Here is an 18,740-nt window from a genome sequence, read left to right as displayed (position 1 = left end):
CCTGCATACAGAGCTGACTGGGAGCAGAATGCAGAATCAGGCTCCTGCGTCACCGTCTTTTTGTGTCTGTTTTATCTTCTTTTTTTTTTTTTTTACTTCTTAACTTGTTTTCTTTCTTCCATTGTTCACCAGCAGCACAATGAAAACCATCACGGCAGCAGAAAGAACAAAGTTTGCACACAAAGATGTCAGACGGCTCAAAGTGTTTTAACGATAACACCGATGATGACTGTCAGAACGTTCGGCTTTTGTTCAGACAGCTGGCGGAGAAGGAGAGAGAGAGAGAGAGAGAGAGAGAGAGAGAGAGAGAGAGAGAGGTCACTGGACAGATGAAAAGCAGGGGTTCTGCAATTATGTGATCAGCATGTCAGTTTGTGTCCACACACGAGGCGTTCAGGTACATGGATGAGTGTGGGTCATGAACGTTTTGGCAGCAATCTGAGTCACTTAGAAAATTCCCTCCAAAACAATTTCCAGTGACTTAGGCCCGTATCACGTCCAGCCTTTAGAGATGAAAACGGGCCGTTTGTACTAATAGTGAAAAAGAAAATCGATTAGCGGTGTGCATGAGCCAGGTTAACGCCCCAACTAGTGATGTCAACAATTAATCAAGTATCAATTAAGGTGTCATCGACCTCTTGAGTTCTGCAGGAGAGGGAATTTTCAAAGTTGGAAACTTTCCATGGGAATAAACCAGGAATTTACTAAATTGAAGGTTGGCTCTTAAAGCTAGGTTTGGTAGTCACGGAAAACTAGCATGAATTTGAATGTAGCATTTCCTCATGACTCCTTCTAACCCCTCCCCCCCTCCCCTCGGAGCTCCTCCAAAACGACGCCCCCACTCACATACACGACGCTGATTCTCGACCATATGATGGTGACTGATTCAAAACCGGTCCTCACCAAAACATTCTCATAGTGAAAGTTAAAAACACAAACAAACATGGCTGCTGTTAGCACTCACAACTGTCATGCTAGCATTATCCAGTTGTACTGGTGACATGATATCAGGAGTATCATAACACATATATAATACTGTAACAGCTCTACTGTTTGTTAAACCTGTTCAGTGTAGATGTTCTTAATTCCTACAGTGTTGACAGTCAGTGAAGGCATCAGGAGAGGTGTAGAGTGTGTGAGCGGGAGAGAGGAGAGACAAGAGGAGAAGTTCTTCATTCATTCAAACATTGATTGTTGCTTTGTTGGTTGTTGACCAGTTATTAAAGATCAACGTGTTCACCAATCGGCTCGTCATCACTACAGCGTCCGGACGGACGCTACAGTGCATCTACATTTTCTGTAGGACTTACTAAATGTCATTAATTCTTCTGCTTGTCAGAGCCCCCGTGGTGAGAGCTTTTAAGACTCTGATCCGGACTACAGTCCTGAGCAAAGCCCCTCATCTGGTCAGAGGGGACAGGCCCGAGGTCGAGTGAGAGGGGCAGTCAGTAGAGTCAGGGGAAGCAGAGGCAGGAGACGGGGAGTGAATGCCGGGAACATGTATGCTCTGCAGGAGGCGGGCAGAACGACAGGACGGGATTTGATTGGGTTAAAATTTTGGGACCCAAAAACAGTGATTGGTTGGTGTTTTCCCAGGTTTACTCCGGCTGTAGATAGCAGCTTTTCTTTGCTCTTTTTTAAGAACACATCATGTATTGATTACCATCAGGACATAAAGATCTAAAGATCATTTTAACCAGTATAACAAGAAGTGGATCTAAATCTGATTACCAACCCCAGCTTTAACATGGAACTTAAATATAGTTGGGGAAAATATATTTCAGCATAATCCTGACTAAAACAACCAGATTTCATGCAAGTAGAGTTGAATATCTCTGCTATTCCTCAATCACATGCACACAGCACACTGCTTACTGCAGGGCTATTGAGACCACGCCCCCTACATGCACTGTGCATTCCTCCATCACATGAAGCACACATGGTTTCTAGAATCCTGCAGAGGCTAGGCTTCAGAAGCTTGAGGGAAGATGCTTTTTACATTTAACATGTTGAATGGGACTTTTTTGGGATTGCATTTTTGGTTAATTTTTGAATGGGTTGGGTCGGGGGGGATGAGTAATATTGTACTCAACATTGTTCATTAAAATATTTAACACTTGATAAAGTTCTACTTACAAAAACATCTGTTTTTAATTGTATTATTTTGGATGGATGTCTGCTTATAAGAATAAATATTTATGCTTGGATATGAAACATTTCTATTAAATTACCCTCAATTCCCAGTTAATTCCCATGGAAAGTTTCCAATTTGGAATATTTCCAAAATTCCCCAGCTTAACTTCACATGGAAATTTCTCAGAAATTTGTCCACCCCTTTAAAACCCTAATTGGGAATGATTTTTGCCAAGGATGCACCGATGTGATGGTTGAACATTTTGTTATCTGCCCATCCTCCCCTCTGTTAATGGGTGTGTATGTGGTCTTGGTGTTTCTGCAGCCTGCCTCAAGTGGACGCTTGATGAACTGCAGTTTTAACACTTCTACATGGGCTTCATATTTTAAGACTGGAGGTTGCCACTTCGTAATCTCATGACCAGATATGTGGGTCTTTCCTCCGTTACCCATTTTTCCTCCACCCTGCTGTAAATTAAAAACCCGATCAACCAGACCTGGACCCCCAAAAACTGTCACCCTGCCCTGGAAGGAAGCTCCAACCTGGCCTGAGCATCCAGGAAACCCCCCTCCTCCTCCACCCTAGAGCTCCAGACCTGACAGTGATGAATGAAACACTGCAGCTAATGTCTGGATGGGGGATATTGGAGAGTCTCAACACACACACATACAACACACACACACACAACACACACGCATAGAAAAGATTGCCTCAACTGCTCTGCAATTAAATCTACAAAGTAACCTCCCCCCACCCTCTTCTCCTCCTTCGTCTCTCCTCCTCTGATTGCCTGGTTTCTTCATCTCCCCCCTTTTCTTATCATCCTCCTTTACCTCCCCCCCCTCCACCTGTCTCTCTCTCTCTCTCCCGTTTATTTCCCCCTTGCTTCCTTCTCCGTTCTCCTCTCCCCTTCTCCCTCTCTCTGAGCCTCTCGAGCAGCTCCTCTGATTGCCATCATGGTTTTTATGACTGCCCATCATCACGACCATCAGCGCGGCGCTTATTGTTCTGCTGCTGACAGCCTCCTGCGCTCGCCTCACAACACGCAGGACATCTCAAGGAAGCCGAGCACTTGTTAACATTATCGAGTTATGAATAAATTAAGAGTTTGTTAGAAAAACAGAGCGCTTCAATGGGCTTAAGACACAATAGTCAAGGCTGTTGTTAAGAAGATGCCCCCCCCCCCCTCCTCCTGAATGAACGAGTGAAGGACTGAGCTGAAGTGTTTGATGGTCTTAACAATAAGTGGATTTATCATGAAGGTTGTGGAGGCTGATAAACACAGAAGTGTTCAGCTGAGGCTTCACCTGACTTTAACTTCACAGAACTGAGGCGTCTCTTTTTCTATCGCTGTCTCGGTCTGAATAAAAGACGACCCTGATTATCAGACGACCATGATTTACAAAAGATACACTTTCAATATACTCGCTCCCTCCTCTGTCTCGTCCATGGTGGATCCATGATGTGTTTTCTCTGACTGTTAATGTTGTGTTCACATCAACTGCAATTAAAATAATTTGACTTACATGTAAGTCGATGTAAAGACACAGGTAGATATGAGTTCCTGTCTAGTGTCATGAATGATCAGAATCAGAAATACTTTATTTATCCCAGGGAGGGAAATTCAGGCATTACAGAGCTCTTATAAACAGTGTGTAAGAAAGTTAGATATCAAAAGAAGAAGGAATAAAATAAGATATGAATTCAAATAAAATCAATTAAAATAAAGATCAAATAAAAATAGAATAAAATAAAACAAAATAAATGAAATAAAGATCAAATAAAATAAATAAAATAAAGATCAATTAAAAATAGAATAAAATAAAACAAAATAAATGAAATAAAGATCAAATAAAATAAAGATCAAATAAAATAAATAAAATAAAGATCAAATAAAATAAATAAAATAAAGATCAAATAAAAATAGAATAAAACAAAACAAAATAAATGAAATAAAGATCAAATAAAATAAATAAAATAAAGATAAAATAAAATGAAAATAAAATAAATAAGATAAAATAAATAAAATGAAGATCAAATAAAATGAATAAAATAAAAAAAACAAAATAAAATAAAGATAAAAAAAATGGAATAAAAAATAAAAAAATAAAAAATAAAGATCAAATAAAATAAAATAAAGATCAAATAATAGTAGACTAAAATAAAGTAAAATAAACAAAATAAAGATCAAATAAAAGTAGAATAAAATAAAATAATAAAGTGCATACAGATGCACTGAATAGTTAGAGTTAGCTATGTACAGAAGGGCTGGAACTGAAGGAGATATATACAAAGATTTTAAAGTGGCAGGGATATTGAATGACGCGAGTTAGGCAGCATTACTTCAGAGAGTTATTGATTCAGTTATTACTGAATTTCCCTTCGGGATTAATAAAGTACATTCTATTCTATTCTATACGCCAAATAGTCCAAATTCGCTAAGTGACCTAGAATTTAAAATAAAATTATATCTTTGGGACGGTTTCAGCTTTTTTGATAGGACAGCTGGAGAGAGTCAGGAAATGTGGGGAGTAAAGAGAGAGGGAAGACATGCAGGAAATGGTTTAGGCCAGGAGTCCCACCTGCAACCGTTGCAACGAGGGCTATAGCCTCTGAATATGAGGGGCACGTAGAGCTGGGCGATATTGAAAAATATGTTTTTACTATAAAAAAAATATCATATCAGTCGCTATCGATAAGTATCACAATAAATATCAAATCATTATTTCATGTAAATTTAAAGGCAGATTTTTGGTCCTTAGTGAAAGTTGAAGGCTTTGTTAGCTTCGGACATTTTTTTATATTTATATTGAGAAGAAATATCATGATAATTAGCGTTTTTGATTTATCGCCCAGGCCTAGGCGCACGCTTAACCTGCTAGACCAAAGGTGTCCCCTTTAACCACCATTTTTAAATTAGCATCTTGGTCATTGATGGTTAACTTGATCTCTGTTTTGATCACTTTCTCGTTGTGTCTCTCCGTCCATCATCCCTCTGGTTCTGTAGTTGTGAGCAACAGCTTACTAGTTGATGTTATAGCTACCAAATCACTGACTGAGGGGTTATTTCAGCTAGCTAGCTTGCCAAACAATTTCACCATCCAATATACGAGGGTAAGTATTATGATGAAAGTAGATTTTATTCAATATTCAGATAAAATGTCAAATATCATGGGCGTCAGTGGCCTAGAAGTCTAGGCACCCCATATTCAGGTGCTGGTGGCTTAACGGTCTAAGCGCCCCACATACAGAGGCAATAGTCCTCGTCACAGCGGTCACAGGTTTGACTCCCGGCCTTGACCATTTGCTGCATGTCTTCCCCCTCTCTCTACTCCCCATGCTTCCTCTCCTATCCTATAAAAAAATAAGACTTTAAAAAGGTGCAACAGTTAACCTGCCAGCCTCAGCTTCTTTCTTTCCCTCCATCTTGTCATCTCTCTCTCTTTCTCTCTATGTTGATCAATAGGTGAACCTCATCTGTTATGTCTCTCTCACTCCCCCCCTGAACGCCCGTCATTTCGCCCGTCAAGGTTATCAGGCCGCCGTGTAAACAACAAAGAGCTCTGCTGATGGGATCTCACACAAACACACGCTCGTTCACCGGGGTCCCCTCTGTTGTCCTGGTAACAGCTGTGACAAAAAGGTGGATGGATGGATGGATGGATGGAGTGTCGGCCTGGACTCTGATAACATCGCCGTTTAACAGGTACAGGCAGTGTGAGAGGTGTGGGCAGCTTCACCTGAATTCTCCTGATTCATGGGACTGATAAACATCACTAATATGCAAACACCACAGCGTGGAGCTATGAGGGAGAACAAACAGCACTCTGAACACACTCTGTTACATCCTGGTTTATCTACCTACTGTAGTTAGTTGTCATATTTGGGGCATTTCTGCCTTTATAAGATAAGACAGCTGAAGAGAGACAGGAAGTGTGGGGAGTAGAGAGAGGGGGAAGACATGCAGCAAAAATCTCAAGGCTGAGAGTCGAACAAGCGACCACTGCAACGAGGACTACATCCTCTATACATGGGGCGCACTCCTAAACGGCTAGGCCAAAGGCGCCCCTTCCCAAACTTCTTCTGACTTAAATTGTTTGTGTTTAAGACGTAGTATCCGTGACATCACACATCTGTTCCAGAAGCCCTGTTTTGAAGCTGATGGTCGGTGGGTGCCATATTGGAAATGCTGAACTCAACCTAACTTCGTCCGAGCTAGTGTGAGGTAAAGAGGCGGGCCTTTAGCCTCTTCGCTAACAGCTATAGGGTGCCCGCCTGTCAATCAAGACAGCCAAGCTCCTTATTTGGGCAAAACTCGTAAGTTTAATATCTTCAAAAATACAAAACATAAATTAATTCACCCCCCACACAGTGTATCCCAGATAGGACAGCTGAAGAGAGACAGGAAATGTGGGGAGTAGAGAGTGGGGGAAGACATGCAGCAAAAGGTCAAGGCAGAGAGTCGGACCAGCGACCACTGCAACGAGGACTACATCCTCTATACATGGGGCGCACTCCTAAACGGCTAGGCCAAAGGCGCCCCTTCCCAAACTACTTCTGACTTAAATTGTTTGTGTTTAAGACGTAGTATCCGTGACATCACACATCTGTTTCTGAAGCGCCGTTTTGAAGCCAATCGTCGGCGGGTGCCATATTGGAAATGCTGAACTCAACCTAACTTTGTCTGAGCGAGTGTGAGGAAAAGAGGCGGGCCTTTAGCCTCTTCGCTAACAGCTACAGGGTGCCCACCTGTCAATCAAGACAGCCATGCCCTTATTTGGGCAAAACTCGTAAGTTTAATATCTTGAAACATACCGAGTCATAAATAAATTCGCCCCCACGCAACAGTGTATCACAGATAGGACGGCTGAAAAGAGACAGGATATGTGGGGAGTAGAGAGAGGGGGAAGACATGCAGCAAAAGGTCAAGGCCGGGTGTCAAACCAGCGACCACTGCGACGAGGACTACAGCCTCTATACATGGGGCGCACTCCTAAACGGCTAGGCTAACAGCGCCCCTTCCCTCACCACTTCTGACTTGGATTGTTTGTGTTAAAGGCTAAAGTAGCTCTCATTACTTTTCCTAACTGTTCACAAGTTTCTGTTTAAGAAAAGAGCTGCATCATCACTTCCTCCAAAATGATCTCTAGCTGACTCAATAGACTGTATAATGAATGGACGTAGTATCCGTGATGTCACCCATCTGTTCCTGAAGCGCTGTTTTGAAGCCAATCATCGGCAGGTGCCATATTGGAAATGCTGAACTCAATGCAACTTCATCCGAGCTAGTGTGAGGCAAAAAAGCGGACCTTTAGCCTCATCGCTAAAAGCTACAGGGTGCCCGCCTGTCAGTTGAGACAGCCATGCCCTTATTTGGGCAAAATTCGTAAGTTTAATATCTTTGAAACTGCTGCGTTATGAAAAAATTCACCCCCCGTACAGTTTGTTCCAAGGAGAAGTGAGCTATCCAGACTACACTGTTTTTTGAACCAGGCAGTAAAAATGTTTATTTCTGCTGTAAAGATCGTCTTCATTGAATGGGTGTGTATGTGGTTTCCGGTACTTCCGGAGCTAGCATCTAGTGGACACTCAAGGAACTGCAGTTTTTAACACTCCCACATTGGCTTCAATTCTCATGGGCGGATATTGCCGCTCAGAGATTTTCATCAGCGTGGTGCTTCACAACAAAAACAGCAACTCCAATTACCACACACACTACTTAATGAAGTCCTCATAAGCATGCTATGTTAGCATAGAACACACGCTGTGCCTTCAAGAGGCTAATTTTGCTGTTTTAAATACGTATGAAGGGAGAACTTGTTATATTTTGTAGATAAGTCACTTTAAGTGCTGTGTAATTAGTGAAACATTCATAGAAGTCGGCGTCTCCTTTTCCACATCAGTAACCTGAAGCCTTCATTCACTGACTTTAACCACAGCAGCCTCGGCTCAGTAATCTGACGGTGATTTAGACTTCAGAGGGAGAAAATAAGAAACAGCAGGCCGGATGGTTTTTTGGCTTCGGCTGAGCTGCTGTTTTCAGTTTGCACAACGTGAAGCCAAAACACAACTCCATGTTTTTAAACAAACTTGATATCTCATTAGCATAATATCACTCCTCTTATCTGTATTTCTGTCAACCTCAAAATTTGCCTGGAAATACTCCCAGTAAAAACTGGATGTTTTCCACAGAAAGCTGCAGTAATGATAATTTACAGGCCCCAGAACACCTGCTGGTTAACGGAGCAGCTGCTGGATGTCTGAACACACCTGGATTCAGCTGCAATGAGGACGAGTTTAACTTCATGATGGAAGGGTGAAGGAGTGCAGAGTGTCAACAAGGACAAATATGTCCGGGTAACATTGAAGCTCCAATTCATGCTCTTTAAAATCAGACTTCAACTTTCAGCTGTCGATGCCATCACCCGGCACTTCCACCAGCTGTGTCTTCAGGGCGCAGCATGAAGTAGCATCATACGACAGCTTGAGTCGCCAGTCTGAAGATTTCCTGCGGTAATTACAGAATCAAGAGTGTTTCCACCTTCTTCATGATCCTTCCCTCGTCCATATGTTGCCAGTAGCCTCTGACTTATGGAGTCCAGGCCCGCTGCGGTCCAGCTCAACGCCCTCTCGTCCGTCAACACTCGCCGGTTACATTTTCAGAACCGAGCACGGTGCAGGACCGCCGGACAGCTGGAGTCATGTGACCGAGGTTAATTACAGAATCAAGGATTCTCCTCCTCCTCCTCTCCTCATCCATGTTGTCTTTCTGGTCCTCTGAAAACCTCTGACCTGTTGACTCCAGGCCTGGCTCCGCTCATCATGACTTTGGTTTGTTGTTGTAGTTAAGTGAAATACGATCTGGTGTTTGGAAATTATTTATCCCTCGTCTTAGCCCGGGCTGAGGTTATGAGGCTGTTTTTATTTGTATTTTAATATTTCACTTTATTCATGAGTTACCGCGCGCAGGCCGACATCAGACACAAAACTGTTTCACACACAGCATGAAAACAAAAAAGTACAAAATGCAAAGAGTTCACGCCGTCAAACTTTAGTTTGAGGATGAGTTTCAGGGGGTTGGGAGTGGTTCAGGTGTCATCGACCTCTTGAGTTCTGCAGGAGTGAGCCCTCAAACGTGGGGATGAGATGGGGACCTATTTTGCCATGGATGCACTGATATCAGTAGCCTTTGTTTATCTGTATTTTATGACACCTCATCTGTTCCTTAGTGCGTCAATTTAAAGGCACAGTATGTAGTTTTAGCAGCATTTGGCGGCATCTGGCAGAACAGACTTTTTATTACTACATAACATCCATCTTCCACCAGAACCATGTCTGGTCTCTCTCCTCCGTCAGCACCTACCGGTTGCGTCCGACAGCTAGAGTCATGAGATCGAGGTTAGTTCCTGAATCAAGGATTCTCCTCCTCCTCCTCTCCTCATCCATGTTGTCTTTCTGGTCCTCCGAAAACCTCTGACCTGTTGACTCCAGGCCTGGCTCCGCTCATCATGACTTTGGTTTGTTGTTGTAGTTAAGTGAAATACGATCTGGTGATAACACAGAGTGTTTTATTCTGAAAATTAACCGGATGTTTTCATTTTGTTTTGGTGAAACCTGACTTCCTGTCCCGCTCCATCTGCTCTGTTGAGATTGATGCGTCGTGCTCCGGCATCCGGCAACAAATAGAAGTCTTGTGTATCTGATCCTGAGGACTCAGACCTGCCGGAACGCAACGGAGTGGATCCAGTGGAAGTTAACACATTGACTATAATAGAAGCCTGTCACACAGATCTGGGTGGAATTTGGCCGTAAAGTTTCAACCAGAGAGAGTGTCAAAAAACTGCTTCTAGTTTGGAGTAAACTTACTATTTGAAAACATGCAAAGTATTATACAAACGGTAAACTACTGTCATGTTTTGGCCATTTCTTTTTCCAGGAAACAACATTTTGGAAACCTAAACACACAAACATTTGAAATCCAGTTCCAGAGAGGACGACTAACTGACTCTCCTGACTTTAGTAACACCAAGTTATTAATTTTCAAGTGTGTGTCGCCTTCGTCTTCTTGTTGCTCTATGCACAGGTGAGTGGCACCTTTCAGTGGTGTTTCAATGCAAAGTCATAGCGCCAACTACTGGCCTGGCATGCATACTTTTTTTAAGGAGGCAAAGGAAACACTTTTCTGCTTTTGATGAGGCCGTTCTCGTCCAAACAAGGCCTACATTTTTTTTTTTAAGTTATATTTTTGCCCTTTTTTCTTTATTTTTACAGGACAGCTGAAGAGAGACAGTAAATGTGGGGAGTAGAGATTAAGGGAAGACATGCAGGAAATGGTCGACCAGCCGGGAATCGAACCGGCAACCCCTGCGACGAGGACTGTAGCCTCTGTATGTGAGGCGCTTAGACCGTTAGGCCACCAGCGCCCCCAAGGCCTACATTTTAATGAAAACAATGGGAACTTTATCAGCGTTAGCAAGCATCGACTAAATGGACAACTCCCAATTTTCAACTATCATTCAAAGGTCAAGAATCAGCCACACAAGCGTCCAATCACTGATATAAAGACAGGGGGTCAACAACATGCTGCTTTGGTCTTTAGTGGAGTCGTCTGGCTCGGCTCGGCCTGCTTCGAACTCTCCATCAAAACAACTCATCACACAAAGACACACACCAGACAACTCTCTTCTATTTAACTGGAATGTTAAGATGTTTGCACAGAACTATTTTCCAACAACACTCTGAGATATTCAAAATGATTTGGTGAAGCATGCATACCCAGATCTCTTGCATCGTGCCCGGTTTGGCCTTCCTCTGTTTGACCTTCTCGGAGTCAAATATTCGTGTTAGTCCAGGTCAGAAATGTTGTTCGGCTCTCTGAAGAAATAAAAAATTCTGCGGGTCAACTGGTCCTCTTAATGCGGTCCAGTTTATCTCCGAAAACCTGACCAGGTCCGACGTCTCCAACGTGAGTCTCGCTCCGAAAGAGAAAATCCCTTGTTTTGTTTTCTGGTTTCCATAGCTCTTTCAGAAGACGAGTTATCGGACGTTTTTAAAGAACTTTTTCTCTCTTGTTTTCGGAGCCGAGGCAGAGCTTGTCCCAATCCACCACCTCCACCACCTCCACCACCACGCCTGGACGTTTCTTGATTTCCTCTGGCGCTGCAGCCCCGAGCCAGACAGACAAAGGAGGGGAAGCCCTGCCAAGTCTCCTCCACTGCAGGCATGGCTTCTCCTTCCCTCTCTGCTCCCTTGCTCTTTCTTCGTCTCTCTCGGTTGTGGGCAGCGTTCCCGAGAAGCCTTGGCGATGCTCCAGCATGTCTGCCACGTCGTCTGAACCCCTCCATCTATCCATCAATCCATCTTTACCAATCGTACCCTTTTTGGGTGGACCCACGCCCTCCTCACCCCTTCCAATCCCACACCGTCCCTCCTCTGTATGACCCCCCGTTCACACAGATCCTGAACATTTTGGCTGAATTGTTCCAATTAAAATCTTAAAATCAGATTTAAAATCACCCAAACATTTAACTCTCCTGAAAGTCAATACACGCACACACAACCTTTACACTCACTACTTATTTCTGTCATGATTCTCAGTTTAATGTTAAAGGGGTGCTGGGTGAGTGTGTGTGTCGGAGTGTGTGTGTCTTTTGTTCAGTGCCAGTGCAGATCTATTCATCATGTGCCAAGACTCAGTGCCCTCACTTGTACTGAAGAGGGGGCAGGTTGGTGCCAACTGCCCCGACTGCCAACTTAGTGCTGCTGTCGGTCTGTTTATACTCACAGAACACACTCTATATCTCACCAACACACACACTTCTGTTTCAGCTGGTACACTGAACATCTTCCCCAAAAATGAATGAATAAATAAATAAATAAATAAATCAGCAGATGTATGTAAGTCTTCATCCCGGTTTGACTGGGACCATTTCCTTTTAAAGCTCTGTGTCCTAAGTCACTATAAAACACTAAAATCAAAAGAATGCACCGAGCCTGTAACACTGATTTATCCATCAATCCATGTCATTACCAAGGCTGAACCTTTTGAATAGAAAAACATCCCCAATGCAACACGAGTCAGAGTTCAATATTTGTTTGAGCATGTGTCAATTAGAGGTGTAAAAGTATAGCCCTATTGGATTGGTGCAGACGCGTACCAGGTCCCAGATCTGACTTAATATCACACACACAGAGTGCACAGCTCATCAGGTAGGCTACAGAAACATTGGTTTCAGTGCAAAGATTTTCTCAACAAATGCATATGTTAGTGTGTCATCCCGACCTCACGGGGCAACAATGAACAGCGAAGCAGCAAGACAGACAGACAGGCTGCACCTACCCCAAAAACACTGTAAAAAATTAAGCATTGTTTTTATTGATAACGTGATTATTCTGGTACAGATATTTAACTATGAAGTAGTGAATAGACCGCTGACATTTACTCACAAAACTAAAATCCGCTCAAAATCTGCTCACATTCAGGGCTTGGAGGGGGTTAAGCATGATTAGATGTTTTAATCGATTATTTTTTAATTGAAATACTTTGTAAAATTGCATTTCATTTAGAATGGGAAAATAAAATAAATCTAAGCAGACCTGCAAGCCTGAAATGTCATTCTGAACATTTATTTGTTGCTTTTTCTCCTTACCATCCTGAAAATGTACCGAACCGAAACAAAGGTTTTGTGTAGCCTCACGTCAGGTAGGCTAGCCGCCATGCCAGAAAAGCAGCCATTGTGTTCCAAGGAGAGTATAGCAGCTTCCTCTTACAACTACCAAACCACCAAAATGCTGTGTTTTGCGGATTGCAATTGTCCATTTTGCATTGTTTCATGTATTTGATTATTTCAGTCTCATGTATTTGCTGTTAAATTCACAACAGTAGTTTTGCACTGGGTGACGTGTATATAGATGGGCAGGTAAGATAGGAGGGGCTGACACCGGGGGGTGAATGTTATTTTACCAGAATAAGTGAGAGCACATAAAAGCTACAGATTGTTGAAGTTGTGTCTTTTTTTTTTGTTCAATAAAACGCCAAAGAAACTGCATTTTTGGCTAGACATAAAAATCTCCCCACTGCTCTTCTCCCTCTACACCAATGACTGCACCTCAGGAGACCCCTCGGTGAAACTCCTCAAGTTTGCAGACGACACCACCGTCATCGGTCTCATCCAGGACGGAGACGAGTCTGCTTACAGACAGGAGGTGGAACAGCTGGCCCTCTGGTGTAGTCAGAACCATCTGGAGCTGAACCCGCTCAAGACGGTAGAGATGACAGTGGACTTCAGGAGAAGCCCCCCCCCACTCCCCCCCCTCACCATCCTGAACAGCACTGTGTCTACTGTGGACTCTTTCAGGTTCCTGGGATCCACTATTTCCCGGGACCTGAGGTGGACCTCTCACATAGACACAATCAGAAAAAAGGCCCAGCAGAGGATGTACTTCCTGCGTCAGCTCAGGAAGTTCAACCTGCCTCAGGAGCTGCTGATCATGTTCTACACCTCCATCATCCAGTCTGTTCTGTGTACCTCCATCACTGTCTGGTTTGGCTCTGCAACCAAACTAGACAAACACAGACTGCAGCGGACTATAAGGACTGCAGAGAAAATCATCGGTGTCGACCTGCCCCCCATCCAGGACTTGTACCGGTCCCGGGCCAGGAAACAGGCAGGGAGCATTACCGCTGACCCCTCACACCCTGGACACAAATTCTTCAAACTCCTCCCCTCCGGCAGGCGCTACAGATCACTGTGCGCCAAAACAACCCGCCATAAGAACAGTTTCTTCCCCCAGGCTGTCACTCTGATGAACACTAAACCATAACAGTGTCATACCTGTCAGATAAATACTCTCTGTAAATATACATGTAGATATACAATGCAACAATTCTCAAGCAGAATTCCATATTTCTATTTTTTGTATTATTTAACTTCTATTTTATAATGTAAAACTACCTCTGCAACTCACCACTGCACTTTATCATATTATTTTAGCCTGTACATATTAGTCAAGCTATTTGTTGTTTCTTTGTATTTATAGCTAAGGTTATTGTTATTATATTTTTATTTTATTTTTTATTGTAGTTCTTATTCTTATTCCTATTCTGCCTTGTACAAAGAGAGCACAGTTTACCAAAGTCAAATTCCTTGTGTGTTCAAGCATACTTGGCGAATAAAGCTGATTCTGATTCTGATTCTGATTCTGATCTTTGAATCCTGTGTAAGATCCACTCTCCCCATGCTCATGGTCGGTTTGATTTTGAGTTGAGATAATGTTAAACATGGTGAAAAAACTAATAAAAAGTTATAAGAAATGTATGTTTTATAGGTGTAAAACAGTTTGTAATGAAATGTGGAGGAGTACTGTGCTGCTTTAAATGTCAATATATCAATATTTAATGTACTTTGTCATGCCAAACTCTTTTGTGAGAACTCAACAGAAAATAACATGAGAACAATTTGGCAATGAATTAAGCTTTCAAATAAAATCATGCGCATAATGTCTTTATTTCTGTCTGTACTATATTTCATACATAGGACACAAGCACATTGACTGAGTTTAATGGATGTTTAGTTGTTTATCTTTAATTTGAGTACATTTTTTAAACAGGATGATGAGTTATTAGTACACAGTACTATATCCTGGTCTTTCTGGGACTCATCCCTGTCATGCAACATAGATAACACTTAGATTAAAGCTCTCTGAAAGTCATAAACCATGATAACAACAACAACATGCGTTTCTGTTCTTACATACTACAGAGGATGAGCGCATGCGCAGGAGAGGCTCACTGGGAATGATAACAAGAGCAGGTGCTAGCTAACTGTTAACATAACTGCTCTTTAAAACTTACTTTGGACCCTTTTAATGGATATTTTACTCTCGTGTGAGCAAGACTACACCTCTAATGTTCTCACAAGTCGACCTAAACCCTAATAACCAAACACATTAACCCGTTAGTCTGCTGTGTGTCTGTGTTGTGTCATGAAGTGAAGCTAAGGGCAGCTAGCAGCTAGCATACAGGAGTTAGCCTTACCCGGGACTTTGATGATGCTGCTGCTGCGGCCGGGCAGAGCTGATTCTGGGGTCGGCAGCTGAGCTTTGGAGGCCATCTCTCCCATTCCACTGTTCACAAAGTGACGCCAAATGAGCCGGATCCTGGAGGAGGAGACCATCGAGTCTACAAGAGTCCACAGCAGCACCGACACACCCCTCCTGGACTCACAGCTAGCTTCAGTTAGCCGGGCTGCATAACAGACTTACCTAACATTCAACAGCAGCTTGTGTAACACTGAGAGGACCACTGAACTATGACCATAAATAAGACTGTAGCTTACAGAAATACTCAGTTTATTCACTTTAAACATCATATACAACATAAATAACACTGTAGCTTACAGAAATATTCAGTTTAATCACTTTAAACATCATATACAACATAAATAACACTGTAGCTTACAGAAATACTCAGTTTATTCACTTTTAACATCATATACAACATAAATAACACTGTAGCTTACAGAAATACTCAGTTTATTCATTTTAAACATCATATACAACATAAATAACACTGTAGCTTCCTCAAATACACACTTTAAACATCATATACAACATAAATAACACTGTAGCTTACAGAAATACTCAGTTTAATCACTTTAAACATCATATACAACATAAATAACACTGTAGCTTACAGAAAATACTCAGTTTAATCACTTTAAACATCATATACAACATAAATAACACTTTAGCTTACAGAAATACTCAGTTTAATCACTTTAAACATCATATACAACATAAGTAACACTACAGCTTCCTCAAATACACACTTAAAACATCATATACAACATAAATAACACTGTAGCTTACAGAAAATACTCAGTTTATTCACTTTAAACATCATATACAACATAAATAACACTGTAGCTTACAGAAATACTTAGTTTAATCACTTTAAACATCATATACAACATAAGTAACACTACAGCTTCCTCAAATACACACTTAAAACATCATATACAACATAAATAACACTGTAGCTTACAGAAAATACTCAGTTTATTCACTTTAAACATAATATACAACATAAATAACACTGTAGCTTACAGAAAATACTCAGTTTATTCACTTTAAACATCATATACAACATAAATAACACTGCAGCTTCCTCAAATACACACTTTAAATATCATATACAACATAAATAACATTACAGCTTACAGAAATACTCAGTTTAATCACTTTAAACATAATATACAACATAAATAACACTGTAGCTTCCTCAAATACACACTTAAAACATCATATACAACATAGATAACACTGTAGCTTCCTCTAATACACACTTTATTCACTTAAAACATCATTATGCAACATAAGGTACTCAGAAACTAACTATTATCTCTACTACAAAGCCTTACAGTCATAATAAAGAGACATTTTTAACTAATACTTAATATTTCTAAGGTTAAATTTATATCACTTGTGCTGAATTTTTACATACCACTTTATATCTTAATATAGTGTTTACATACACTTTAAATATGAATTCTTCAAACTATAAGTTTAAGAAAAGCCTAATTTTAAAGTTTTATTTATGGAGTTTGGTCTTGTTACATGCTGGCTTCAAAATAAGTCCACACAAACTGTATTACAGCAACCTGGAGCCTTACACAGACATGTATTTTAGCAACTCTGCTTTCCATTTACTGCAAGATTTTTTTTTCTTGACATTTCCTGTTATTTATTTTATTGTCTCAGGATAAAAAGATTGTTTTTCCCCATTATAACAAGCAAAGAGAGAGGTGGGAAGGTGAGGAGAGGATGTTAGCCCTGCATGAGACTGTGGGGTCCCCTGAGCAACTCGAGACACCCACCCTGCAAGAAGGAGAGCTACCACAGGCACTCATCCCATCTGCAATCAGGCTGTTAAATAGCAGAACTCACTTATAACTAGTTTAGAAGTATCTTATTTTATCTTATCTTATCTCATTCCAAAGCATGTTTTCTTGTGTTGACTGGATCTTTTTATATCCTATCATCGAACCATGAAAAGCCACGATGCCATTGCAGTCACTAATAGCACAAGTCATGATCTTAAGACAACAACTGAAATGACTCCATTATGGGAAAACGAGGTAAATTAAATAGATGGATGAAATGCCTCACTTCTAAAATGATGGCATTTTTTCCCTTTATTGATAGAACAGCTGAAGAGAGACAGGATACTCGGGGAGTAGAGAGCAGAGAAAGACGTGCAGCAAAGCGTCATGGCCAGAATCAAACCAGTGGCCGCTGCTTTAAGGACTTTAGCCTCTGTACATGGGGCACACTGAAACGGCTAGGCCAAGGGCATCTCCTTTCAAACACCTGATACTCACATAGTGTTATGTTAAATGTATTGAGGCAGAGGTAATAATAATGTTAGATATAAAGAAAGAGTGCAGGGTCTTCTGCCTCTTGTTAGCTTGACTGCTTTACATTTCAGTGTGAACCTATAGCAAATCCTGGATTAGGTATAGAAGCAACAGCTCGATCGTGCTTTTCCACTCTAGTAATAAAAACAGCAAGAGCGCTCTCACTCATGGTGTGTTCAGAATAACTTGGAGAAACAAACTCAGACCAGTCTAGAAAAGTTTTGGGGGGCATAGGGGACATATACGGCAGCTGTGGGGGAAGTGCACCCCGTGTACCCCACGTCTGCTACGCCCCTGGATTCATGCATGTCAGCTTGGGGCACCTGTTCCTTCAGCAGTAAGTTAAGTTAGCTGTTGTTTTGGCATTTAGGTGGAGTTTGGTGTTGTTTGAAAACCAGTCCAACAACCGGCTGCTGTGCAAACCAGAAACTAACCCAAGCATGTCACCTTTGTTTGTTACGTGTTTGATGTGAAACTGATATGTCAGTATCGGTCTGCCTACATCGAGAGCAATTTTTTGCAATGTCACAAAGAAAACAACCACAGTCTTTCATTAGTTTTAGGCATTTGATCTGATACAACCGCCTTTACCCTTATTTATTTGTACGGTAACCCCCTCTCTCTCATATTCTCTTTATTTATGTTGCATTAAAGCACTCAGACTAACAAAAAAAATCATGCCAGACTCATATGACAGACTGAAAATGGATACAGGTAAATGAGGACATCATTTCCTTTGCTGTCATGTCATAACTTGAGATTTTGTAAACGTGTTTGAGGCAATAAACAGCAACTTCCTCCTTCTTCTTCTCTCTTTTTGATGGTTCCTGATTCCAACTGTACATCTGTCTTAAAATCAATGATGGCTTTGAGGTTAAAATCAAGGTTTCAAATGGTTTTGTTACATTTTGAGCTTTGTTTCTTGAATTTCCCTGTACCAAATTATCCCACAGTTGAATTGTTGTTTTAACATTTGAGTATAGTTTCATATATCAAAAAGTGTAGCAGTAGCTTGTTAAGTAACAGACGCCCAATATCATGCAATTGACCCATATGTGAGGAGAGATACAAAATGCAATAATATAAACATGTGGCATGTCTAAATGAAAGTGAAAGTAGAAAATACACATGGAAATTAAGATATATTTGTGATGCTAATGATAAGTAGAATCATTTTAAAATGGTGATAA

At 41.3% G+C, this 18,740-nt stretch overlaps 1 protein-coding gene across 1 annotated transcript in view; it reads right to left on the bottom strand.

Annotated features, from left to right (window-relative positions):
- Positions 1-15,405, bottom strand: part of msra (methionine sulfoxide reductase A) — a 42,166-nt gene extending 26,761 nt beyond the window's left edge. Inside the window, exon 1 of the mRNA XM_034699382.1 lies at positions 15,171-15,405. Within this exon, the coding sequence (XP_034555273.1) occupies positions 15,171-15,309 (139 nt within the window). The 5' untranslated portion in view covers positions 15,310-15,405. The remainder of the gene's footprint in view (positions 1-15,170) is intronic.
- Between the last annotated feature and the right edge of the window lie 3,335 nt (positions 15,406-18,740).

The sequence above is a fragment of the Notolabrus celidotus genome, chromosome 13 (assembly GCF_009762535.1).
Source record: "Notolabrus celidotus isolate fNotCel1 chromosome 13, fNotCel1.pri, whole genome shotgun sequence".
NCBI lineage: Eukaryota > Metazoa > Chordata > Actinopteri > Labriformes > Labridae > Notolabrus > Notolabrus celidotus.
This window is presented reverse-complemented; position numbering and strand designations above follow the sequence as displayed.